The sequence below is a fragment of the Cricetulus griseus genome, chromosome 3 (assembly GCF_003668045.3).
Source record: "Cricetulus griseus strain 17A/GY chromosome 3, alternate assembly CriGri-PICRH-1.0, whole genome shotgun sequence".
Lineage (NCBI taxonomy): Eukaryota > Metazoa > Chordata > Mammalia > Rodentia > Cricetidae > Cricetulus > Cricetulus griseus.
This window is the reverse complement of record NC_048596.1, coordinates 100529294-100556539: the sequence shown is the minus strand read 5'-3', so window position 1 is coordinate 100556539 and position 27246 is coordinate 100529294. Positions and strand designations below refer to the sequence as shown.

At 40.0% G+C, this 27246-nt stretch overlaps 1 protein-coding gene across 4 annotated transcripts in view; it reads right to left on the bottom strand.

Moving 5' to 3' along the window:
* The window catches only part of Uvrag (UV radiation resistance associated), a 253318-nt gene that overhangs the window by 109696 nt on the left and 116376 nt on the right, over positions 1 to 27246 (bottom strand). For all 4 annotated transcript variants that reach the window (XM_027407741.2, XM_035442366.1, XM_027407740.1 and 1 more), the window contains 5 exons: positions 23679 to 23784; positions 8180 to 8306; positions 4193 to 4277; positions 1600 to 1687; positions 222 to 282 (listed from right to left, as the gene is read on the bottom strand). In XM_027407741.2, coding sequence (XP_027263542.1) covers positions 222 to 282; positions 1600 to 1687; positions 4193 to 4277; positions 8180 to 8306; positions 23679 to 23784 — 467 coding nt within the window. The remainder of the gene's footprint in view (positions 1 to 221; positions 283 to 1599; positions 1688 to 4192; positions 4278 to 8179; positions 8307 to 23678; positions 23785 to 27246) is intronic.

The window sequence follows — 27246 nt, the reverse complement described above, 5'->3', positions numbered from 1 at the left end:
TTTCAAATACAAGGTTCAATAATTATTTATTCTAAAATTAGGCCAAATATTTTGTTACATTTCCTACCAGAGAAGCAGATTCTATGTCCCTCTAACTGGAAAGAGGCAGAAATTTTAAAATCCCCTTTGGACAATTTGCTAGGTATCCATTACCAACATAACTGTGTTCCCATACATATTACATATACCAAATCTATAGAAGTAAAAGAGAAATAAAATACCTTGGAAGTCTTCAGAATTGGGCAACTTGACACCACATACAAAATAATCCTTATGCTCGTTCTGTGAATTTAATCGAAGAATGAAATTAATTCATTGTTCTGAAAAGCAAAGAAGCCATCAAGTCAAATCTATAAATCAGCAGGGCCAGTGTCAATATCACCCTCTGAGATGAAGGATAGCGTGGGAACTGTTCAGGCTGATGATGATACACAGTGACTGCCACACCACTTTCCTGCATTTTGTTATGCTTGACATTTTCACAGTAAAATCACACGTGCACCATCCAAAGAAAAGGGCACGTGAAAGTAACACCATAAAACATCTTCCTGCCGGGCACGGAGGTGGTGGTGCACAGCTGTAGTCCTAACGCTTGGGACAAAGAAGCAGGAAGACTAGGAGTTCAAAGGTCATTCCTAGCTGCATAGAATGTTTGAAGAAGCCCGAATCACATGATATCTATTTAAAAAAAAAAAATTCTGGCTAACACATATCCATTTGTGAGCAAATTCAAATGCTATTTTTTTCCCTCTGAAAACAGTCTATTACATAGGTTACAATTAACAAAGACACCATCAAATTTAACAGACTTGGTTTTCTAAATAATAACCCTAATTAGTTTTACTTCATTATCACCTTTTATACTAATTTAAAAAAATAGACTCAAAATCAATGAATTAATGACAGTTACCTCAGGAATACCATAATGAATACCAATACACACAGGTCACTCAGCAATTATGTTTTAAAGCAGTGCATACACATGAAAAGACGGATCAGTAATAGTGGATAACTGGTTGAATAAAAGGATTCTGAAGGAACTAGCAATAATTTGGCATTTCTATCCATCAAATTGACATATAAAACAATCAAACTTTAAAGTATGGAATCTGAGGCCAGTTAAGTGTAAGTGTGTGTGTGTGTGTGTGTGTGTGTGTGTGTGTGTGTGTGTGTGTAAGAGAGAGGCTAGAAGTCAACTTTGGGAGATGTTCCTCAAGACAGCTGTCCACCTTGTTTTTGAGCCAGGGTCCTCAATAGGACTTGGGGCTTGCTAATTGGGGAGACTGATCATGGAGTCCAGGGATCCTCCTGTCTCCACCTCCCAGCACTGGGACAAGAGCATGCCATCATGCCCAGCTTTCCACTTGAGTTCCAGGGATGGAACTCGGATCCTCATGCTTGTGTGGCCAGCACTTGGAGGGTGGAGCTGCCTTCCTGGCTCCCCTAAGTGAGTGTTTGAAGTAGATGCTAATTCTTAATGTTCTCCTAAACCACAAGAGAGCACATAGAATGATGGCATTTTCACTGAAAAGAAATTTCAAGTGGAATCATCTTTCCAAAAAAAAAAAAAAAAAATCTTTTCAGAAATTTGAAACTTACCAAATCAATAGGGTAAATGTAGGAAAGCTCAGAGAGTAACTGCCTGCAACGAATTGTCAACTGAGCATTAGTCTTCAGAAAGAGTTCTCTGGTGAGGAAAAAGGAAAAGCACATTCATGAAAAAATGCTCATATGATTTATTTTGTTTGTTTGTTTGGTTGGTTTTTTGAGACAGGGTTTCTCTGTGGTTTTAGAGGCTGTCCAGGAACTAGCTCTTGTAGACCAGGCTGGTCTCAAACTCACAGAGATCCGACTGTCTCTGCCTCCCGAGTGCTGGTATTAAAGGCGTGCGCCACCACCACCCCCACCCCCCAACCCGGCCCACTTGTATGATTTCTAACACTTATTTTTACCTGCTTAATACAGAAGAGATTAAATGGTCTGTAATTGGCCAAAGAATTTCAGCATTGGGGCAGGAATGATAGCCACCCTGAGTCCTGACCCAATTCTAAAATTTGTCAATTATGTGAACTTCATACTGTGGGCTACTGTGTATACCCAACACTGTGCCAAGCTATCAAGGGTGTAACAACCAAACACCCATGCATTGAGCACCTGCTACTACATGCCAGGAACACTAGAAATCATAGTGAGCGATCACTATACTCACTTATAATAAGATTGGGAAAGGCCTAGTAAACATTTAATAACCAGTAACTTAGTGAAGCTGATTTCAGAATTTAATCTATACTGCATTCCTTAAAAAAGAAAGCCAAAGAATCCTTTCACAGCTATATGTTATAGCTTCTCAAGAAACACTGTGCTGTGATACAAGAAAAATGAACAGCTGAGCAAAAACTCAAGGCATCAGGTAAGATGGGAGCTCATCCCGAGTGACTTTGGAAATGTGGCCAATACAAAACATCCACAGACTGTTTCCTGCCCATCTTAGCAACTTAGAAACAAAAGGGATTGAAGAGAAACTGCAGGCGAGAGCTGAGGGAAGGCTAGGGGTGCTGCCACGGGCCTCTGTTACACTAGCTAACGTGGGGGACTTTGCTCCAATTTCTAGTCACAGAGCATCTAACTCCTTTGGAATTTTTTGAATGATGGGGGTTACTTTTTGCCATTTTTAATGATTCCTATGTGGTAATCTCATTAGGCTTATGAGTGAGCTGGGGTAGACACACCAAGGACAGGGCTGGTACACAGTAAAGCCCAAGTAGCAGAGGGTTAGTTTTCAGCTGCACTCACACCACCTTCAATGAAGGGGCTGGAGAACAATCCCTACATCACTTCTGAGGGTCAAGGTCCATGAGCTTCAGATGGTGACAGTACCTGGAGGAGGGCAAGCCCAGAGAGGACGCAGAGCCTCCTCCACCCGGTTGTCTATTTGTGTCACTGGCAGCCCTTCGGATACCAGTGAACATCAGGGTTTCCCTGAGTCTGTGAGGCCTTTGAGTAAATCACCAATTAATTGAAGTGAAGGAGGAGCTTGTGGGAATCACTATTTATAACTGGCTGGTGGCAAACAAAGGTCACCATCTGGAGTTTGTGAAGGTTATCTACTTGCAGGTGTCAGGCTGGAGGAACTGTCAGGAGGTATCCAGGCAGTGTCAGAACTGAATTCAATCTTAACACACAATTTTGCTTGTGGGAAAATCTGGGGTCAAAAGTATTATGAAGTCAGTGTGTTGGAAAGCACTGGTGACTTCTGTCTGGAGAGCAGTGAACACTTGCTGGCTCTGCCAGTGAGCTGGACAGAGTAACTTCGCAGAGCCTTGCTTTCCTATCTGCACACTGGGGGATGAGAACAGCCAGTCTCTGTTTTGTTCTAGGGCTAAGATTCTTGAGTCCTCTCCTAGTAAAGTTCCTCAAAGAAAAATGTGACATGGCAGAATGTGCCACAGAAGCTAGTGAAGGGAAGACAAAGAAGAGAGGGGACCATGAATTATGGGGGTGGGGGGGTTGCTATTGTCATCATTTAATGTTGAGGGAAAAACTAAAATTAACTATAGCTGTATAATGCCAGCTTGTTGAAGGATATTTGAAAATTAGGCAAAGAATCACCATATTGGGAGGGGAAAATATGGGGAAAAATGGTATTTTAAGAGGAAAAACCTGATAGCAGCATTGGGGTGGTGAGTAGACGAGACTAGAAAGCTGGAGAGATGGTAATTAGACAAACATTCTGGGTATTGCTGAGGAAATCAAATGTGACACCAAGAAGCAGAAGTTTGATGAAATTTCTGAAGACAGCAAGCTAACCAGAAGTGGCATGGAAGTCAGGAGAGGAGGGGAAGGGAGGGAAGGGGAAGGGAGGGAAGGGGAGGGGAGGGGAGGGAGAGGAGAGGGGATGGGGGAGGGAATGGAAGGACATAGAGGAGGGGAGGGGAGGGTAGAAGAGGGGAGGGAGGAGGTAAATAGCAGCCACAGTGCTGTGTCTTGGGCAATAAGAAACAGTGTCCATGTTTCTAGGCTCTAGAGCAGTATAGACACACAGTAGGTATTCACAGATATCTACTGAGCCAGTGAATGAGGTGCTGAGACACACGGGATGTCAACCAATAGCAGCCTTTTAAAATGCTGCTTTTCCTAATGTCCCTGAACAGTACGCTTAGCACCAAGTGAAGTCATTCTCAGCTGCATTTACCTTTTTGCAGTGCACTCCTTCCGCAACTCACTCAGGGATTCCTTCTGATGTTGAAGCTTGCCGTGCTCAGTTGAAAATGCACTTCCTACAGGGGGCGATGGAAGGAGACAACCACAAATGTAACACTGCAGACACAATGCCCAACCACATCTACACACGCAGAGCTCAGTCTCCTGACTGTGAAAGGGATAAAGGAGTTAGCAGGCAAAGGACTTCAGTACAGAGGATTTTGAGATGAGTTCAGTTTACATTGGTCCAGGCTCTGGTAGAAGCCAAACAGCAGGAATCAGACTCTGCCCATAGGTTTCTGGATATTGACCAAGAAACCTTTATGAGACTTTCAAAATTCAGACTTCACTCCCGAAAGGCTGGGTAGCTTATTTTCAATCACAAACTCTACAAAACATTATTGAGAACATAAAATGCAGAACAGGAAAATTACCTATATTTTGACTGCTACACTACAGTTCATATAAGCAGTTTTATGAACTTTCATCTTGCTTGTATATATTTTAGTGAAAATCATAGGGCACAGGAAATGTGCATTCTGATTTTTCCATATTATGTCACAAGCATTTTTACACGGTGACAGTCTGAAGTTATGGCTGTATAAAAACTCAGCTCAATAGATGTGCTTGTAGGACTATTATACATTTTATCTCACAGGCTCATACTTGAATCCTATTATAGAACATTTAATTTCCTTTCAGTGTTTGTTTTAGTGTGTTAATGATTAATATGTGTGTTCATATGCCTGAATTTTGCAACCATATCAAGTGTTTGAACTACAGTTTTGTGATAATGAAATCTTTCCCATCCTCCTACTCTGAGAAAATGAGAGCTTGTATTCCTTACAGTCCAGCCTGATTAAATCTCCAGAAGTCTTCTGGCAAAGAGCAACAGTGCAAGATCCTGATGTACTAAGTTTTGTATTCTTCAAAGGACTTTGTTTCATGAACTGCCATCCAATAAGAAGAGCGAGTACCCTAAGCTCTTCTGCATGCCTCCTACCCACCCAGGGCAAAGCAGAAAGCAGCTTATTTGGATAAAATACAGTTTGGACCTTATCACAAAATCCATACCTAGGCAGTTTGTTTGTCTTTTCTTTAATTTAGCCAAGGACTTCATTCATGCTAGACAAATGCTATACCACAGAACCAAACCCCCTAGCCCTAGACAGTCTACGCCCAAGGTTCCTCTAAGCACCTTTTTATTCTCTTTCTACAATAGAGACAATAAATGGAAGACTAAGACCCCAAATTCTATCAAGGAACACCAACTCATCTTCTGTAAGCTAAATATTCCTCTCAAAATCTTTATCTTAATGATTTTACACGACATTTAGGTTCACACTCACTACCCACACTTTGTACATAATCACTTTAATGATCAAGTGGCCCTAGATTTAGACAATAAGACTGTCTTCATCCTTGCTCCAGTGTCATTATGATATGTTGCACCATACTGTTTGAAGCCACAGAAATATTTTCATTCCTGCATTATTAGCTCAGGAATTTAAGAAATTCATATCCTCTACACAGCCAAGACTTTCTACATTATGAATTGCAGTGTTCACTGCACATACAGAATTTTCTGCTCTTACAGAAACATTATAAAAAGTGAAGACTTTCTACATCATTCATTAGTAGGTAAGTATCAAATGAGCATATCTTTTAATGTTTTCTTATCAGTATCACACAGCTTTTAAGGCATTAGTATATATTTTTTAAGTGAATTTTTTTTTGATGGGGGAAGTCCTTCTGGGTATATGTTTGTTTAATTGGTTGATAAATAAAGCACTGTTGGCCAATAGGAAAGCAAGATAGGTGGAACTAGGAGTCTAGGAGGATTCTGGGAAACATAGTAGAGACAGGAGTTGCCATGTAATCCCAGGGAAGAAAGGACACATGCCGCTGGCGTCCTCTAAGATAAGTCTTTATAAAATATATAGATTAATGGTTATGGTTGATAATTAAGACTGAGCTAGCAAATGAGAAATCCTAGTCATTGGCCAGCAGTACTGTAATTAATATAAGACTCTGTGTGTTATTTTGGGGCCTTAACGTGGCAGGTGAAACTCGGGTGGCTGGCAGAGTTATTACATTTTTTTTTGCCTGCATGTATATCTGTGCATAACGTGTGCCTTATACCCATGAAGATCAGAAGTGGGAGTTAATAGCCTGGGACTGAATTATGGATGGTTGTCAATTGCTATTGAGGTGCTGGGAATCAAACCCAGGTCCTCTTCAAGAGCAGCCAAGTCATCTCTCAAGTCAAAAATTTTCTTTTGAATATAAAAATCAGTAACACTTAAAATAAAGCCAACTGTAAATTTACATACCACCAACAAGTAGAAAATAAAATTTAAACAGAACTACACTAGTCTTTAGACTATCATTAGAGAACAGAGATAAATTCAATTAAGCAAAGACCCATGCATTCCTGTTTCAACAGTATTTTGTAAAACAAATCTAACAAACAATATCACATGGGGTTTTCTTGTGGGTGGTAGACAAAACCTTGAGATTCTACTTCCTACAACTATCCTGACATATATATTCAATGCAGCCCCATCAAACGCCTAGCAAGGCTTTCTGTTTTGTATAGAAGTTTGTATGAAAATGTGAATAACCAAGGTGACTTGGAAGAAAAACAACCAAATTGAAAGACTTCAACAAACATCAAAACAAAGCATGACATGAGAAAAATGAAAATAAATAGGAACTTCAAATTAGATGGACTGGAACAGAAGGTCCTCAACAGATCTGCAGCAAGGCTACAGTGACCTAACTCATGTGAAAGTGAACTGCCATGCTCAGTTTGTCTGAGAAACAGAATGCTAATTCTGACTTATGGACACACGACCGTCGATTCCAGGTGAACTGATGATATATATGTGGAGGTAAAACAGTAAAGAGTTCTGAAGAAAACACAGAAGAACACCTTTAAGGTCTTTGAACAGGTCAGTGTTCCTTAAACTAGGCCCCAAAGCCTCAAAGGTAGACTAAAGAATGACAGCAGCAGCAGCAGCAGCAGCAGCAGCAAGCCACAGGATGGGAACATGCTCCTAATGCACAGAAAATCCCTACATCCACAAAGAACAAGGGCCTCTGTACACCGTCAGTATAGCAAGTTAATAAGTAGTCAAAAGCCCTCAACTGACACTTTACAAAAGATTCCTTTACAGTGTGCAGAATGGTGCTGGTGAGATAGAACCCAGAGCTACAAGGGCATACTCCATACCCCACACAAAGACCAAGCGCCGCATGCAGAGCAAGGCAAAGATGGAGGCCGGGCAAATGAAAAGCTGTTTTGGAAAAGCTTTAAATACCATCTATTAGAGCTGAAGAGAGATAGGTACCCTACAATCCTGCAGTTTTACTCCTAGGTTTGCAGCCAACTGAAATGCACATGTATCTCCATCACGCACCAGAACATGCATGGAAAGACTAACTGTAATAGTCTCAAACTGGAAATTATGAACAGTGAAAATAAAAAAAATACATATTTGTATAATGGAATATGCTTTGGCTTTAAGAATTATAATATTATTATAATTATAGGAAGGCAAGGATGACTCTAGCAAACAGGTTGAAAAGCTAGCACACAAAATGTGTACATATGCTTTCTGTAAAGTGCACAATTAGGTAAAACCAATCTCTGGTCTCATAAGTGAAGGTACTTGGTTAGTGTGGTTAGAAGCATGGTGGGAAGCACCAGCGGGTTGCCACAGGGTTGCCAGTCTTTAGTAATGGTTTCACTGACTCAAACTCTACTTACATGTGTGTTCACTTTGTAAAAAGAAAAGTTATATATATCTCAGTATATAAAGATTGGTACATAATTATGCTTGTTAGCACCATCAAGATATTTCAAAAATACTTTAAAATTTTTTTATAAGTCTGCAAAATTGTTTATTTGGTCCCATGGAAAGAAGAAAACTACCGTGCACAGAGGGAAGTTTGTCGGTGTGGCGGCACTACTCACCTTTGTCCTGTAGAGCCATTTGTTGCTTATGCAGGAAGGCCACCTCCCGTCCCAGGGCTTTCTTCTGTCTTTCCAGTTCATTTCGAAGCACCAAAATTTTTAATCGCAGACATTCGCTTTCCTTTTTCTAAGTAAGTAAAATCATATGTAAATTTATGAATATAAAGGAAGTCATAGCTATAACTTCACATCCACTACGTTCAAACCAATAATGGCCAAGTACTCATGGACCTACAGATCTTTGACCACATTAATGGAAAGAAGACAGAAATAGGCTAGAGTAAGAAGAAATGAACCTTTTCTAGGAACTCAAATCTCTTGCAGAAGTAAGAAGCAGAGGGAACAGTGGTGTCAGGTGAGCACCTGCTGAACACCCCAAGTAGATAAAGATAACACAAAATATCAGGCAGTCAAATCTAAGGATGTAAAAGGATGATGTAAAACAGTCAAAGGAGATTTATTCCAGAGATACAGGCTGGTTACCATTCAAACACAGTGCCACAATAGCAGGCTAAGGAAGAAAGGCATCTGAGATCAATGAATGTGTACAGACACTAAAGGTATACAATAGACATACAACAAAATATACAAAAGACAAAAGTTCCAGAAATAAGAAGAAATGAAAACTCTCTTATCTGGCACCTAACATGATGCTTAATTGTAAGAACTAAGTCCTCTCCCCTAGGTTTAAGGATAGATGAGAAGATGGCTTTACTGCTCCCATTTAATGAATATGGACCAGAAGTCATCACCATGGCAATAAGACAAGAAAAGGAGCCCAGCGGTGGAGGCCTACAATTTTAATCCCAGCACTTGGGAGGCAGAGGCAGGAGGATCTCTGTGAGTTCGAGGCCAGCCTGGTCTACACAGTGAGCTCCAGGACATCCAGGACTATTACACAGAGAAACTCTGTCTCAAAAAACCAAAAACAAAAAAGACAAGAAAAGTAGTGAAAAGCTATGTAACAGGAAAAGAGGAGCATACAGAAACAAAAGGCAACCTCTGGCACATTAGCAATCACAGCTGACTGTTGTCTGGATCTCCAGCACCTGAGCAATGTCAGGTAGACTGTCTTGCTGAGATGGCAGAGATGGGATCAGAGACGGGTTCCTGAGCAAGCTGGCTAGATATATGGGTGTGCTCTGGGTTCAATTGAAAGACCTGCTTCAGTGAAAAGATAGAGAAGGATTAAGGAAGACTCTTGAGGTCAACCTTGGGCCTCTGATGGGCATGCACATTCACACACATGAGGTGTGAGCCCACACACATGTGACATATACGCACACCACACACATGCACACTCGCATGTATGCAAAAGGGGACAAATTCCTTTTATTCAAATATCTGCTCTGATTCATGCTTCCATTTACAAATCTGACATCCTGACTGCACGATGAAGCCATCTGTGCCTGCACATATGAACATATACTATAAGGATGTATCTACTGGTCTCCATTAAATGGTATCAATAATATACTTTTCATGATTTTTCCATAATATAAGTATTAATCAAATTGTAATTTGACTATGCCTGGTAAATTGTTGTATTTTCTAAAAGTATAACATAGCAAATTAAAATTATAATAAAAATACACTTATTTAATAAACTAAAAATTAACAAAATATGGAATAAACTGCTGGAAACTTCTCAAAGGAAGAAGTCAGTTCTTGATTGACTTATAGACCATAAGGAAACCTGGGAATTGAGTGAGATGCATGGTGACATGACCCTGTAGAAGCAAGGGTCAAAAAAAAAAAAAAAAGAATGGGAGCCAGGCATTAGTGGCAAACGCCTTTAATCCCAGCACTCAGGAGGCAGAGGCAGGTGGATCTCTGTGAGTTCGAGGCCAGCCTGGTCTACAGGGTGAGTTCCAGGACAGGCTCCAAAACAATACAGAGAAACCCTGTCTCAAAAAACAAACAAAAATGACAACAACAATAAAAAATTCTGGGCAATTGTATTGAAAGCACTCTGCAGCAGTCATTTCTCACCCAGATGCTGTCTTCTTCATCCCTGAAACAATTGTTCTAAACCAACGGCTTGATAATCCACTAAGGACATACAAACCAAGGAAACAGCACAAAACCTTATTTCCAAACCTTTCCATTAGGCTTGAAAAATCTAGGAAATATCGTCTTAAAAACAATGTGCTAAGTAATATTTTTAATAGTGTAAACACTTATGAGGGACTTACTAGATAGTTTTAGCTGCTTCTACTAACATAGGTGCTTATTATGATTTGCCAAAACAATATAAAAACTAAGACCCAAAAGTCAGTTATGTTCTATAACTTGGAAGAGGCCAAGCACCCATTGGCAAATTTGTGGAAAGAAACAAAACACAGTGTATACATAGAATATTATCCTGTTTTAAAAGGGGAGGAACCCTGGAGTACATAATAACATGGAAGAAATCTTTGAAATTATTATGCTATGTGAAATGAACAAGCTGTAAACAGTCCCTTTATGTCAGACACCATTCATGTGAGGCACGTACAATAGTCGAAATCGGGCTGCAAATGTAGAGCACATCAGTGGTAGAGCACATGCCTACCATAGACAAAGCCCTGGATTCACTGCCAGAAGGTGTGAGGAAGACAAGAAATGAGAATGAGATTGATGACTGACTTATATGCCACCCGATAGCCCTCATCCAGCAGCTGGTGGAAGTAGAAGCAGACACCCACAACTAATCACTGAACTGAACTGGAATCCAGTTGCAGAGGAGTGATGAGCAAAGTGGTCCAGACCAGGCTGGTGAAACCCACAGAAACAGCTGACCTAACATTGGGGAACTCATGCTCCCCAGACTGATAGCTGGGATACCAGCATGGGACTGATCCAGACCCCAGGAACATGGGTGTCAGTGAGGAGGCCTCAGAAATCTACAGGACCTCCTGTAGTTCAGTACTTATCCTTAGCATAGGTGTGGACTTTGGGAGCCCATTCCACATAGAGGAATACTCCCTGAGCCAAGACACCTGGGGGTGGGCCTACGCCCTATCCCAAAGGCTACAATAGACTCTGATGACACCCTATGGAAGGCCTCACCGTCCAGGGGGAGCAGAAAGGATATGTGATAGATAGGGTTTTAGTTGGGGGGTTGTAGGGGAGGAGGGAAGGAAGAGGGAACTGGGATTGACATGTAAAGCAATCTTGTTTCTAATTCAAATTAAAAAAAAAAAAACCATCTGCAAAAAAAGAAAAAATAAATGAGAAAATACAAATCACAGACAGTATGGTGGCAGGGCTCGAGAGCGAGGGCGAATGGGTAATTAGTACTTATCAGCTATGAAGTTTCAGTTTTACCAGATAAAAAGCTTTGGTGACATATGGTGGTGGTGGTTGCACAACATTATTCATGTATTTAATATCAATGAACTATATGTTTAAAAAATGACTGAGAGATGGAGCTGGAGAGATGACTCAGTGGTTGAGAGCACTCACTGCTCTTTCAGAAGACCTGGTTTCAATTCCCAGCACTCACATGGCAGCTCAAAACTTTCTATAAATCCAGTTGCAAGGAACCTGACAACCATGGCAAAAACACCAATGCACACAAAATAAAAATAAAATATAAATTGAGAGAGAGGCATACAAAAAAATAAAAGACTAAAACTGGCTGGTAGGTTGGCTTAGTGACTAAGGTCCTTGCTGCTAAGCCTGATGACCTGTGTTCAATTCCTAGAACTCACTTGGTAGGAGAGAAATGACTCCACAAACCTGTTTGTCCTCCACATGAACACCATAGCACATGAATGAGTAAATAGATAAACAAATGGTTTTTAATCATTGAAGTTAGAAATGTTCTGTTATAGGTTTTATAATTAAAGAAATTGAGGGGAGGGTCAATGAGGTGGTTGATTACTTGGTTTTTTTTTTGTTGTTTTTTTTTTTGTTTGTTTGTTTGTTTTTAAAGCAAACCCAGTATGATCAGAAATCTTTGGGTCTTCCAACACCACTGAAGGAAAATAAGTAAACCCTTCAGAAGTGTTTTTTTTTTTTCCCCAGAAAGATGTAGATGTTCAATTGCTTTAACCCAATCTTTTCACAAAATATTCAAATACAAGTTTACTTGAGCAGAGAGATAGTGGGGGGGAGGCAATTTTTAATAAACACAACATGGCTAGTGGGAGCAACTTGTTCTGTTTCGGGGTACACACTCAAACTGGGAATGTTTTCTCATTTCCAAGCACAAAATGTACAAGTTAATCTAAATACAAAGCTAACACGGGAAGGCGTGAGTGCAGCATGTTTGTGTTATGGTCGTGTGAAGAAACTGGCTCATTTACAGAAATAGATCCATGAGCTCAAATCAGGATTGTTGGCTCCCGTTTCTGAAGAGTAAACAAACCCTGCCCATGTGCGTGGCTGTTTCCTTGCTCACACTTCAAAGGCCAGCTGATCATAACTCTTAAAGTAACATAAGTATCTTCTATGGGCTGCTGCACTCTAGTTATCTCTTGACTCCAAGTTCAGTTAATGTCACACATCAATCCCCATATATCTATCACTTTTAATTAGATTTTATACAACACTCAGAAATCACAGACATGCATGATTGCAAGCACACATTCCTATTTATGGGTCTTTCAAAAATCACGGGTAATGTTAAACACATTTTAAAATGACAGATTGATCAATAAATAATATGTTAACACAAACAAATATTTTCTCATAGATCACACTGGAGCTAAAAACCCTTAGACAGAAGTTCCTAAAATATGACCCTGGGTAATGAAGGTCTCAAACACATGTGTAGTCACACGGAGCAGCTAGGCCCCTTTCATGGTCATGCTCATCTGTGTATGGAGCACATGAAGGTCTGCTTGGATACTGTAAAGGCTTTACTGACAAACTAGATGAATTTCTAGAGGCCTTTCAGAAACTGTTTTATGTATTTGTGTGTGTGTGTGTGTGTGTGTGTGTGTGTGTGGCGCGCGCGCACTCACATGTGTGTGCAAGCCAGAACACCCATGTCAAGGTCAAGAGAGTTGAGAGTCAATTCTCTCCTTCAACCATGTGGGTTTTAGGGACTGAACTCAGCTCATCAGGCTTGGTGGCTGGTACCTTTACCCAGCGAGCCATCTCATTGATCTTTTATTAAGCAAGAACTCAGTTTGATAAAGTTACAGTCACAGAAAACAAACAAAAGTTCCACTTTTTTATTTTAAGAAAAAATACTTATTTCTCATAAAAATCTGTTTTACTAACATAGATATGCTATTGGCACTTTAAAATTAATTAGAAAAAATATTTTTAAAATTTCTCAGATTTGACTTCCAACATAATAGTGTAGCCTAAGTCTCTTAGAGATTATCACAATTTTTAACATAAAAAGGGTCCTAAGACCAAAACATTTGAGGAATTAATTTAGAACATATTTTATCTTATCTGTAGTCATCACCCACAACTGGAAGTAACTAACAATCTGGAAAATGTCTCAGAACTGTGCAAGTTAACAAATTGCTTCCAAATGTCATTTCTGGGTTGTTTTTCTTCCATCTACAAGTAGCCTATCATTAAGAAAGAGAAAATGCTCCCTTAGAAAATATTTAGCCCAATTTTATTAATTTCACAGACTCAGTAGTAGTACTTTCAGTCCTAGAGCTCAGGTGTAGGCAGAAAATTAAAGTTTTATGTATATATTTATATAAAAGTAAAAGAGTTGGGCTTCTTTGGGGGGGGCGCTTTTCGAGACAGGGTTTCTCTGTGTAGCTTTGGAGCCTATCCTGGCACTCACTCTGTAGACCAGGCTGGCCTTGAACTCACAGAGATCCGCCTGCCTCTGCCTCTGCCTCTGCCTCTGCCTCTGCCTCTGCCTCTGCCTCTGCCTTTGCCTCTGCATCCTGAATGCTGAGATTAAAGGTGTGTGCTACCAATGCCCAGAAAGAGTTGGGCTTCTAAATAAGAACAAACAGAAGTTTGGATTAAACACACAGCACATGCAGGCAATTCTCCCTCCTTATCTGTGATTTTGACTTCAAAGTGGCTATGGAGGCCTGCCTCCACCTGGAGGAACCAGAAATGATACAAGGATGCCAGAATCAGGAAAGAAAGAAAATACACACACAAATTCTGTTTGAACTCAATGAACTCCAAACTGACACCTAAGCCACACCTGTATAGATGAACACCAAGTTGCTCCTGCTTAGAAGTGAAAGCTAAGCTGGAATCAGAGCCATGTCAACTGGAGGAATGGCAGATAGAGTTTAAGCAAGTGGATTACCTGCTAAAATACATTCTCCAAAGCCAAGTATCAAAGTCTACAAATTACATTCAGAATGTGCTCTGCAATACTGCTCAACCCATGAAGAGTTAGAGAATACGACTCTAGGAAAGAGGCATCAATATATGGGCAACCAAAAGCCAATGAAGATGTTAGAAGCACCAGATAAACAAGAGCCACTCAGGAATGTACTCAGAGGAAAAGCAAACTAATAATGAATAAAAGGAGAGAAAATTGAGCAGAGAGCTAGTGATTAATGAAAATATCAGGAGGTTTCTGTTTTAGGTCAAGATGGGAGTGGGGACAAAAGGACAATGAGCAGAAAACTATGCAAGGCTACCCTACCCTATACCAAAATCTCATTTCGTCTCAGTATCCCTAACAAAAATAAAAGCCATACCCCAGATCAAATCTAACATGATACAAAATGACTGCAAATTGTCATCAGTTCAGGGTTACTTTGGAAATGCAAGAGTAATGTGTGCATGTATGAGGGCTGAGGTTCAATCACCAGTATTGCAAAAAAAAAAAAAAATTAAAATTTGAAGCTAAAACAATGTAGTTTGCTTTACTAAATTTTAAATTAATGAGAAAACCATGATTGCTTCACTATATGCAGAAAACCATTTAAGTCATTCATGATTTAAAAATCTCCCACAAACTAGGAAGAATTAAATCCTAAACCAATGCTGACCATTGCTAATGCCATACTTAATGAAGCAAGGACAACATTCTTCCTCACACTAGGCATAAGGCAAGAACCCCTGTGTATTCTGTTCAGTATATGGAGGTTCCCCATAGTGAAAGGAGAAGAATTTATGATTCTCCAAACAAAAAGCTGGGTCGAGTGTCACAGGTCTAGGACACGTATCACTCTGGAGGCTGAAGAAGGAGGACTGCTGCAAGCTTGAGGCCAGTCTGGGCTACAGAGCAAAATTTTGTCTCAAAAACAGTAGCAGCAACAACAAAATTCTCTGCCAAAATCTAAATTTGTAGATATGATTGTTTGCATAAAAAACTAACTACAGAATAAAACTATTAAGATACAGTAAAAATAAATGAAAATTAATAGCATCCTAATATACTAGTCATAGACAAACGACAAACACTCAAAAGTAGTTACACTTATTACCAATGTTTTTTTGGAGACAAGGCCTTTCTATTTCGTCCACGCTAACCTTAAATTCCTGATCCTCCTGCCTTATCTTTCCCCAAATTTAACATCCATTCATGATAAAATCCCAGAACTAGGAAGAGGGAATAATATCCCCAAACCGGACAAACTGCTGCTAGGACTGCATTAACAAAAGCACGGCCTGTCTTCTCCTCTAACCAGGGTTTTGTGGGGTGCCCTCCAACACCTGGCTCAACGTGTCATGACGCCTTGAGCTTGCCCAAACTCCCATAAAAATTTAGGAGTAACTCTAACAAAGGAGCTTGAAGACAATATTGAGAGAATTAAAGAAAATTCTACATAAAATATAAATGTCACATTCACACAATTTTCCACAAATCCTTGTTAAAATTCCAATAGGCTCTCTGATAGAAACTAGTTATAAAATTCATTCAGCAATATAAAGAACCTAGGGGGATTTAAAAAAAAAAACAGGAAATTTATGAAAAGTTAGAGTATTTGCCCTACCTGGCTTTCTTGACAAACCTACAATGGCAGCTTGGTGCTGGGGACGTTAGGCCGACAGGTCCATGAGACAGAAATGAAACAGATACGTGTCATATGGTCATCTGACTTTAGACAAACATGTCATGGTAATTAATGGGGAAGGAAAAGTTCACCAAATACTGTTCTATCAACTGAACATCAGTTTGGGGGGAATGTTTTATTCTTTCTTCATTTAGTTAAAATAATAATAATAATAATAATAATAATAATAATAATAATAATTTGAAATGAATCACAGATACAAACACAAAGCCCAAACTCTAAAACTTCTAGAAAAAGACAGCAGAAAATTTCTGTAATCTTGAATTAGATACAAGATTCTTATAAAGTCTACAGGAAAGATATAAAACATAAAGAAAAAAATACATCAGAGAACTGGGGAGATGGTTCAGTAGGTAAAGTGTTCACCATGCAAGTATGAATACCCAAGTTCCATCAACACAACTCATGTAAAAACCAGAACCAAAGCTGGGTGTGGTAGCCAGGGGCGCACATCTATAGGGAAGACTGGTTGGCCAACCTAGCTTACTTGGTGAGTGTTAGTGACAGGTCCTGTCTTAAAAAACAAAGTGAGCGTGGCACACACCTTTAATCCCAGCACTAGGGAGGCAGAGGCAGGTGGATTTCTGTGAGTTTGAGATCAACCTGGTCTATAGAGCAAGTTCCAGGACAGCTAGGGCTGTTACACAGAGAAACCCTGTGTCAAAAACAAACCCAAACCAAGGTTGACGCTCCTGCATAAGAGCACCCGAGGGGGGTTCCCACACACTGTGCATCCACACACATGCATAGCTGCACAAACACGTACCCACATGCACAAACATATTTCATTCAGTAGATTTCATTCAACTTTATTTTTTTTTCTCTTTAAATATCACCATTAAGAACAACAACAAGAAAATGCAGCTGGAGAGATGGCTCAACAGTTAAGAGCATTTCATGCTCTTGCAGAGGACCCGATTAGGTTCCCAGCACCCACACAAAAGATGGTTCACAACTACCTGTAACTTCAGCCCCGGGGAATCCAAAGCCCCTTTCTGACCTCCAGTGGCATCAGACATGTATGTGGTACACAAATATACACAATGAGACATTTATGTGGCACACACACATACACAACCAGGCATGTATGTTCTATACACATACACACCCAGGTAAAACATTAATATACATAAAACATAAATAATCTTTAAAACAAATTATTTCATTAAAAGAAAAAAAATTCAAGGCTCAGTCTCAAACAACATTTTCCTCAAATGCCTACCAGGAAAAGAACTTGTACATAAGAATATACATGTATATTATTAATAAGGACTGGAAAGACAGCTCAGCTGTAGCAGTACTGGCTACTCTTCCAGACCAGCCAAGTTTGATTCTCAACACCCACATAGCAGGTCGCAATTTTATGTAACTCCACTTCTAGGGATCTGATGCCCTCCTCTGTCCTCTATGGGCAACAGGCACACATGCAGTGCGTAGACACTCGTGCAGGCAAAAAATAAATGAGTAAATAAAACATTTACCCATACACACAAAACTAAATAAACAAAACCCTCCAATTAAGGCTGAAAAATTCTAATTAAAAATGGGAAAGGGGCATTGTATGTTTTCTCTCATAAGCAAAAGCTAAAATAAAAACAATGTAACAGATGACCCAAAAGTAGTAGAGACTACTCAGGCAAGGAGGTTGGGAGGGGGCTAAGGGAGAGTGTTTGGGAAGGTAGATAGGATGAAAGCAATATATATGTATATGTAGAAATGTCATAGTGAAATCCATTAATATAGAGATTTAATATACATTAATAATTAAAATAACAAAACAAATGGCAAAAGAACTTGGAACCACTTTACACATATGCCAGGACTTAACAGATAAATACATTGTACTTAATGAGAGCCAGGTTTCTCACTATCAGAAAAAGATACTGCAAATAAACAAAATGAATGAGAAAGCCAGAATAAACTCTGTGGCATCAGAAGTGAAAACATTATTATGAACTTATGTTTATTTTACTACAGATAGGTATACATTCATAGAGAGATAGCCATGTCTACTGAAAGGGCTTTAAAAGCAAGAAGTGACCAGATCTTGTTTCTAAACACCATCAGCCAACCTAAAGAGCAGGATTCTGGTGAGAGATGGCTGAAGCCAGGGACAAGACAGTGCAGATGCAAGATGAACCAGACTACAGAGCACCACAGAATAAAGAACACAAAAAGACGGTAAAAGATGCAAAGTCAACCTGAAAGAGTGTTTATTATGCTTACTTATTTTAGAAAGGGTTTTGCTATGTAACTTGGGCTGGCCTTGAACTCACTAAGTAGCCTAGGCTAGCCTCAGACATATGACAATTATCCTGGTTCAGATTCCTGAGTATTGGATTACAAGTCGGCACCATTACACCAGGCTCAACTAAAAGATCTCCCCTGTGTCCACCCCAGTGCTAGGAGGAATCAAAGCCCAGGATGTGAGTATGTGTGGCAAGTGTTCTACTGCTGAGCTAACCTTCATCCTTCCCCTCTCCTTTACGAGACAAGGTATCCTAGACGGGACTCAAACTGAATCATGCTCAGCCTCAGCCTCTGAAGGGAGGCCAGGCTCAAAACCCTTTAATGATCAAATCCATAGATACTCAGAGCAGGAAGCTGAACAGCGTATTACCAAATTATAACCAAAGCAAAAACAAATGAATCCAAAGAAGTAGGGACAAGGCTTCCTCAGTCAGTGTGGACCCCTCTCCACAAGGCAGAGCTTTGTGCCCAGTCAATTTTACTTCCCGAGTTTGGACTTAGCAACTTTCTTTTAAAAGTGGAGTTTGGAAAGAGACCGAGAAAGCACTGCCTTAGCCACATAAGCAAGGCTTGTATCAGCGATAATTAGTCGAGGTGATTTTTAAAAAGGAAAGACTGACAATTTCCCATAGATCAAGGAAGCCAAAGAAGACATGACTAAATTTACCATTGTGTCCTGCACTGGACCTCAAAGCAGCCCTGTCTTACTCTGAGAAAACAGAGGACACATCTTAAGCAAGGGCCATTGCACAAAGTGCTTGGCTTGTGATCTTTAAGAACAGTCAAGTCATCAAGAGCAAAGTGAATCCGAGAAGAGCCGAAGTTGGGTGGGAGTGCTGAGAGGTGGCTGGAGGATTAACAGCACTCGAAGTTCAGATCCCAGCACCCACATCTGGTGGCTCACAAATGCCTATAACCAGCTCCGAGGGATTTGACCTCTGATTTTCCTGGGTACCCATATACACAAATGTATAGACATCACAAACACATAAATAAAATAAATCTTTAATAAGAAGAAGAACAAAAAAGAGGAGGCTAGGGAAGGAAGGATGACTGCTAGTGCCGTATGGCTTCTTGATGGGAATGTAGAACAGAAAAGGACATTAAGGTAGAATGGACTTTGGTTAATGATGACTAATAATATACATATGTGTAATATATAGTTTTGTTAATGTAGCAAATGATAGCCTATTAAGAAGTTGTAATAGGAGATACTGGGAATTGGGATAGCCTACTAAGATGCTGTAATAGGAGATATTGGCAAATAAGCTCCTGCACTATCTTTGTGATAAATCTACATATCCCAAATGGCTCTCCAATAAGTAAGCATAGGTTTAAAACAGAGTAGAAACACTGGTGAAACCTGAAAAAAGTCAGGAGTTAACAGTGACTTATCAATGATACGATCTTAGCTTTGACTACACACCACGTCAATTGCACCATGGGTACAGAAGATGTCAACATTAGTGAAAACTGAAAGGAATATATGGGAAAGCTCCAAATTATCATTATAAGATTCTTATAAATCTACAAGTTTTGTTTTTATGGGAAGAAGCACCAAACCTGGCACTTCTTGTGAGATATATGAGAGACATGGACACAAACTAACACATGGCATGTTCATCACAGAACTGTAATTTAGGAGCAAGAAGAGAACACTACACAACCTGTAGAATCACTAATGCTACCAAGTCTGACCTCTTGAATCAAAGTCCTTGCGAGGACACAGCTGCCAAAGAAGACAAGATGATAACCCAAATAACCCCATAACTGTTGAAGAAATTACATTTCTAGCTCAAAACCTATAAAGAAAACCACAACCAATTCTACATCTATTCCTACAGAAAACAGAAAAGAAAGACATTTCCTAACAGTAAAGTAGACCAGTATCACACTAACAAAAACCAAATGAAGAGCTAACAAGAACACAGAGACAGCTCAGTAGGGGAGGCTGCTTGCTGGCAAAGCCTGAGGTTCTAGTTTGGATCCCCAGCACCTATGTAATCCCAGTGCTGGGAGAATGCATGTGGAAACAAAAGGATCACTGGGGCTTGCTGGCTAGCAGTCTAGTGAAAAACTGGGGAGAGCCTATCTCAAGGGATAAGGCAGAAGGTGGTAGCAGAGGGCTTCAAACATCCTCCTCTGGCCTCCAAATACAGGAACATAGGTGCACGCAACTACAAACACATACATTCATTATCCCCAACACAAAAGAGATAGAAAGAAAACAAAATTACAGACCAATATTCCCCCTGAAAATAAAAGCAAAACATTCTCTAAATTTTTAAACAAACTGAACACAGTAATAAACTTAAAATAATTTATTATGACCAAGAGTGTTTCCCTCAGGAATAAAAGTGGGGTTAGCATTCTAAACCAATGTGCTCCAGCATAGCACCGCAACAAAACAAAACAACAACAAAAAAGTTAAAAGACATACAATCGCAGCAACAAAAGCAGCTAACAAAACCCCAGACATAATGTAAACATCCATGATGGTGGCAGCAGACATTTCGTAGGAAATACAGTTAAATGCCAGAGTTTATGCTGGGCTTGGATGTAATGAGAAAAGGTGCCAAACCTTTGCAAGGCATCAACTATAAACATTGTTTGTTTTGTTTTGTTTTTTTTTTTTTTTTTTTTTTTTGGTTTTTCGAGGCAGGGTTTCTCTGTGGCTTTGGAGGCTGTCCTGGAACTCCCTCTTGGAGACCAGGCTGGTCTCGAACTCACAGAGATCCACCTGCCTCTGTTTCCTGAGTGCTGGGATTAAAAGCGTGCTCCACCAAAGCCCAGCAAACATTGTATTTCTTAACAGGTAATTACTTAAGGTTAATTAAGAAGAGGCTTGAAAAGGATAACTGGTTGATTTCAGTATCAAATATGCCCTTTCACTGTACTTTACTTGGGCAAGAGTGAAGAGTGATTGTTACATACTAGAATTACTTGGGATGGAGTAGATGAACTTGAACCAATTTGCAAAGAGAGGTAACAGTACTTCTAATGTGCTATAAGTAAACTTACAGTTTATAACAAGGCATCGTGTTGGATTCATTCTCTTTCAATTTTAACTTTTACTTATATGTATATTTGTGTGTCTCTGTGTGTATGTATGTCACATGTGTACAAGTGCCCATGGAGGCCAAAAGAGAGCATCAGTCCCCTGGAGCTTGAGTTATAGGCAGTTGTGAGTCTCCCCATGGGGGTGCTGGGAATTGAACCATGGTCCTCTGGAAGAGAATCAAGCACTCTAACTGATGAGCCATCTCTCCACCTAATGGATCCATTCTTAAATTCAATAAATACTTAATATTTATTTAACATCTGCCATGAGCAAACATTTGTCTAGATGCTGGGAATCAAATGGGGGGCAAAGTTGTGAGGAGGAGGGAGGGAGGAGGGAGGGAGGGAAAGAAATGTAAGGAAGACAGAGAAGTAGGAGGGTGGGGATTCCAAGTCTCATAGAGTTTAGAGAGACAACAATATATTAAATAGATATCATGTTAGATGATAATAAATACTACAGAGGAAAACCAAGCAGGAGAGGGAACTGTACTAGGGGTGTGATTTTCAATGGGGTTATTAGGGAACTAGATGATTTCTAGGTTCACTTCCAGTTCAAAACTCCCTTGACTTCCTTCCATGTTAAGTAGGCAGCATGAAAACACAGCGTGACCCTTTGAACCTGACCTCGGTAAACTCACACATTCTATCACCTTACTCCGTGTGTCACCACTTATATTTTAGAAAAACAGGATTAAGTATACATGTTTCCACACTGAGACAAAGCATATGCAGCCACTTAATGACGCAAGTCATTTCCCAGTCTTGCCTGGGAGAGGAAAGTAAGAAAAATAAAACCTAGCAAGTTCTCCCCAGACAAGGGTCCTAAAAATGCAGCATTTTTGTGCCATGCACAAAGGATTAAAACCTGATACTTTTCTTTTCCTCCCCCTACAATATACTCACAGCCTGGAATTTAGTCCTTTATGGATCCTAAGTTATAACACAAAAGACAGTTATTTCTCTAACATGGAGGATTTTCCATAAACAAGGAAGAAACCATCAGCTACTAGGGTTATTTGGACACAGGCTATGTGCCAGGAACAGTGCAAGTGTATGTATGATGTTCAACTGTATGGAAATTTCTACAGGTTGAACCAATACATTTAGTTCAAATCCCAGGAGAGAGACTCCAGGATCATGTGACTGTGTGGACAAACCTTCAGTGTAAGAGGTGACTTCAGATGAGTATGTACAAGTGACAGAGGGAAGAGGCTGCATATGTGAGACAACAGTTCCTGTGGACAAACGGTTACTGTGATTCCATGGCAAGCTGTGAATTTTAAGTATTTTTGTAACCAATAACACACAGAAAGCTGTGCATAGTCACGTGACATCATTTGAAGCAAAGTGTAACTTAGTGCTCACACTTGGCTTACGGAGACAGAGCAGTCATTCCAAAGCTGCCATTCTTTCCCTCCCAAGGAAGAGTACAAAAAAAGCATCAAACCTATGAAGATCTGCAATCTGCCCATCTGGGATGGGGTCACAGCTTCTTTGGAATGCTTCACCAAACCCACATTTCTCTAAAGGTAAACACTGTTCACAAATGGGCCTCTTATATTTGATCCTATTAATTTAAAAATCTGTCTTTTAAAAGTGGATTAATCCTGGGTGAATATAATCAAAGTACAAATTAAGTTGTAGAAAACTGTCTTCATTAAACCCAGCATTATGTATATATACCAATGAAACGGGGTTTCACATTCATTTATTCGTTTAGTATTTGTATGTGCATGTGTCGTGGAAGTCAGAGGACAACGTGTAGGAGTGGGTCCTTGCCTTCTGTCACATGAATCCCACGGACTATACTCAGGTCGTCAGGCTTGAGGGCAGGTATCCTAGTGGCTGAGCCATTGGTTCCACCCAAAAGCTTACTTTCAGGTAATTAGTCCCTACTGGTCTTTCCCCCGCCTCATCCTGGCAGCTATTTCACTCACTATACAGTTCATGCTTAGATTTCACAAATTTAAGACGTTAATAAAAGTCTGCTGCTAATCATCTTCCAAGTAATTATATATAATCTCACGTTTCGCCTCACAGAACATGGCAGATTTACCTTATGTTATTAGCAGATGGGAACTTTTATTTCTAACATTTAAAATACACCAGCAGCCATCTCAATGCAACATTATTAGCTTCGTTATTAGTAGTGTCTAGAGTTTTTTTCCAAGAATAATATGATAATCACTTGAAGAAAACAAGGCGTTTGAACAGGTACTTGTACAAAGACCTACCAGCTCATTGCTCGTCGATGTGAGTCTTAGTTTTTCTTCAATTTCCTTTCCAATTCTCTGAACAGTTACCTGAGTCTGTTTAATTGCACACTGGGCTCTATGAAGCCTAGAAATACAAGTTGTAGAAAAATGTAAGTGAGTTAATTACAAAGTCTAAACACAGAGAGCCACAGACATGAATTATAAATCTCCTAGGATAAATAGAACCAATCCTGAACAAACCAATTCTTTCTAGATTCAATCATATAATGAAGTAACAGGAATTACAAGTCCTAAAATAACAGCGCTCTCTGAAACGCCTACTTCTGCTACAACATAGTTACAGTAAGGGACTCTAGGGGTTTAGAAGCATGTTAGAAAATGATCAGGTTGAGGGGCTGAGAAGATGGCTTAGTCAGAAAAGATCCTGCTGCTCAAACATGAGGACGTGAGTTCAATACCCAGCACCCATGTAAAAACTGGATATGGCAGCAAAAGCTTGCAATCTCACCGCTAGGAGGCAGAGACACGGGGATTCATGGGGCTTACTTTATATAAATTACTGTAATTTATATAAAGAGTAAAAGATCTAGAAGTAACAAACCAATCTGAAAATCTGTAAGATACCAGTTTTCTGTAGTTGCATGATCAAGGAAGCGTGTTATTAACATAAAGATGAAAAATAGATCAATTACCAGGTACTTCTATACATACAGATATTTGTTTGGCAGAGGCAAGATGACTTGAGCCTGGGATTTTGAGACCAGTGGAGACAGAGTAGCAAGACTCAATCTCAAAAACAAACAAGGGGCTGGAGAGGGCTGGTGGTGAAGAGCACTTGTTTTACAGAGGACCTAGGTTTGGTTGCCAGAAGCCACAAGGTAGCTCACAGCCATCTTTAACTACAGTTCCAGGGGACCCAATGTCCTCTTCTGGTCTCCATGGGTACCAGACACACATGATGAACATACATACATACATACATACATACACACACACACACACACACACACACACAGAGGCAGAAAAATCGTTTAACTAGTTTACTAGAACCAAGAATGTCTGTTCACCTAGAGAAACCACCAGGAAAGTGAAAATGCAGTTTTCAAAATGGGATAAAACACCACCAACAAAGGACTGTGCAGGGAGCCCCACAGAGAAAAGACACACTCTTTCACATAAAGAGGAATGAAAGAAATCCCTCTCACTCTGCAAAAAAGCAATTCAATGTGGATGAAAGACTTTAAGTCCTAAAACTCTGAATCTGCTAGAGGAACAAACAAACAAAACAAAACAAAAACCACTTCAAGATATATGCATAGGCAGCTTCAAAATACAGGCCTAGGCAAAGACTTTGGGGGGGGGACTCCAGAGCACAGCGAGATCCACTGATGGTGGGACTGAGAGAAGATGAAAAGCTGCACAACAAAGCCAGCATCAGCAGGATGAAGACAGCCCAAGAGTGGGGGAAATCTTCATCACCAACATGCTGATGGGATCCACCCCTAAGCATATCAAAGAAAAAACTCAACAGGTTTGGGATTTAGTTTAGTGGGAGAGTGCTTGGCCCTGGATTTGGTCCCTAGTTCCAAATAAAATAAAATAACCCAAAATTAAACACACACCCAAAACCCCACAGATTATTTGTTCAATGAATGGGCAAATGAACTAAACAGACACTCTCAACAGAAAAACAAATAACAAATCACCAATAAATACACACACACACACACACACACACACACACACACACACACACACACTTAACCTTTGCCCCAGGGAAATGAAAAGTAAAACTATATGGGTGGTCCATTCTTGTCAGCACCAAGGAAACAAAGGACATCAAAAGCATGCAAGGATTGCTCAGGGGACATTATATACTGGCTAGGGATATACCTTTGTGACAACACCATGGGAATCTGCATTGGGAAGAGATAGGGGACTAGGAGAGGGGGAAAAGGAAAGGCAATGGGGGGGGGAGCAAAGTACAAGCATATGTATGTGTGTATGTGTGTATGTATGTGTGTGTGTTTATGTATGTATATGTGCATGAAACTACCATGATAAAGTCCAGTATTTTGTGCACTAAAAATTGACTTCAAAGAGAAAGGGCAGTAAAGCATAGAAAAAGGAATTTAACAACTTAGTCTTGAGGTGAATGTAAATTACATTCATGATGAGATACTATTTCATAGCCATTAGAAGAACTAAAGTTACAATGATGGCAAAGGTGGGGAGCAATTGGAATTCACATGGACTGCTGGTAAGTTAAACAATACTAACATTTTAAAAAGGCAGTTTCTTATTAAACATACATCTAACCTTTGGTTCAGCATTCTTATCATAAGTGCTAACCCAGAAAAGACAAAAATAGAAGTCCACAAAATCTGTTTCAGAGTGCCAGGTGTAGTTGTGGATACCTGCAATCCCAGAACTCGGGAAGCAGAGGCAAGTAGATCAAAAGGCCAAAGCCAGCCTTAGCTACACAGTGAGTTCAAACCTACATAAGACAGTCTCCAAAAAGAAAAAAAAAGAAGTCACAGCAAACAATCCAAATATCCACCAAATAGGACACTAAGAAGCAAATTAAGACATGAATGATAACAGTCTACTAGGCAATTTAAAAAGAGAGTAACCGATACACACAGAATATGAATAAGTCCCAAAAGCATGCCAAATGAAGGAAAGCCAGAAGCAAAACAAGAATAGTGTTGTGTCCCACTCTTGATCTAAAACCCACCAGCAGGTGGAACCCACTTTTGGTGACAAAAGAGTAGCTAGCTGCTTCTGTGGCCAGGGACAGACACTAGGGAGCTGAAGGAGTCTGAAGAAAATTCACATTATGACGTACTGTAGGTAAATTTTACTTCATTTAAAAAAATTAGCTATCAATTTTAGCCTGAATGTCTTCTTTGGGGGGGGGTCCACTCATTTCATTATGGATTTTATGGCATTTCAATGGGACACTTCTAGGTTGTTGGCAATATCTTCATAGTTACTGAGGCCATCTGAAAACTGTCAACTCTAAGAGGTGCCTTTGCTCTGGAGATCAATCATTCAGCAGCTCCCTCAGGACTATGCCATCCTATTGCCTCTTGATATGAGTATGTGTGCTTAGTTGTACTGATAATAACATGGTCTTACTAAGGCACTTCTACAGAAACCTGAATGCACGGGAAGGTCTTTGCCATATGGTCCCCATTCCATCCCCAGCCTTGTCTCACTGCATCTTCAAATTCAGTAATACTGACCCACTGGCATTTACCTGGACACAATCTTCCATTTCTTATTTCTGTGCCTCTTTGTAAGCCATGTATCTACCCACATATTTTCTCTGTCCCCTCACAGGTAAGCAAAGCCTTAACCCACTGAGGTAGCTCAGCCATAGCCTCTACTCTGCTGGTCTTCCCTGGCTGTACCAGGCAGCTCCTTGCTCTGGAAATACACACCACACTACACACAGCACTAAGGACCACACTACAGTGAATGGTTCTTCTCTTGTCCTCTTCCTTAGTAGGTTTTTCTGAGGGGCAAGAATACTCATCTTCTCACACACATCTAGATGCTTAGCACAGAGTGTGGTACAACA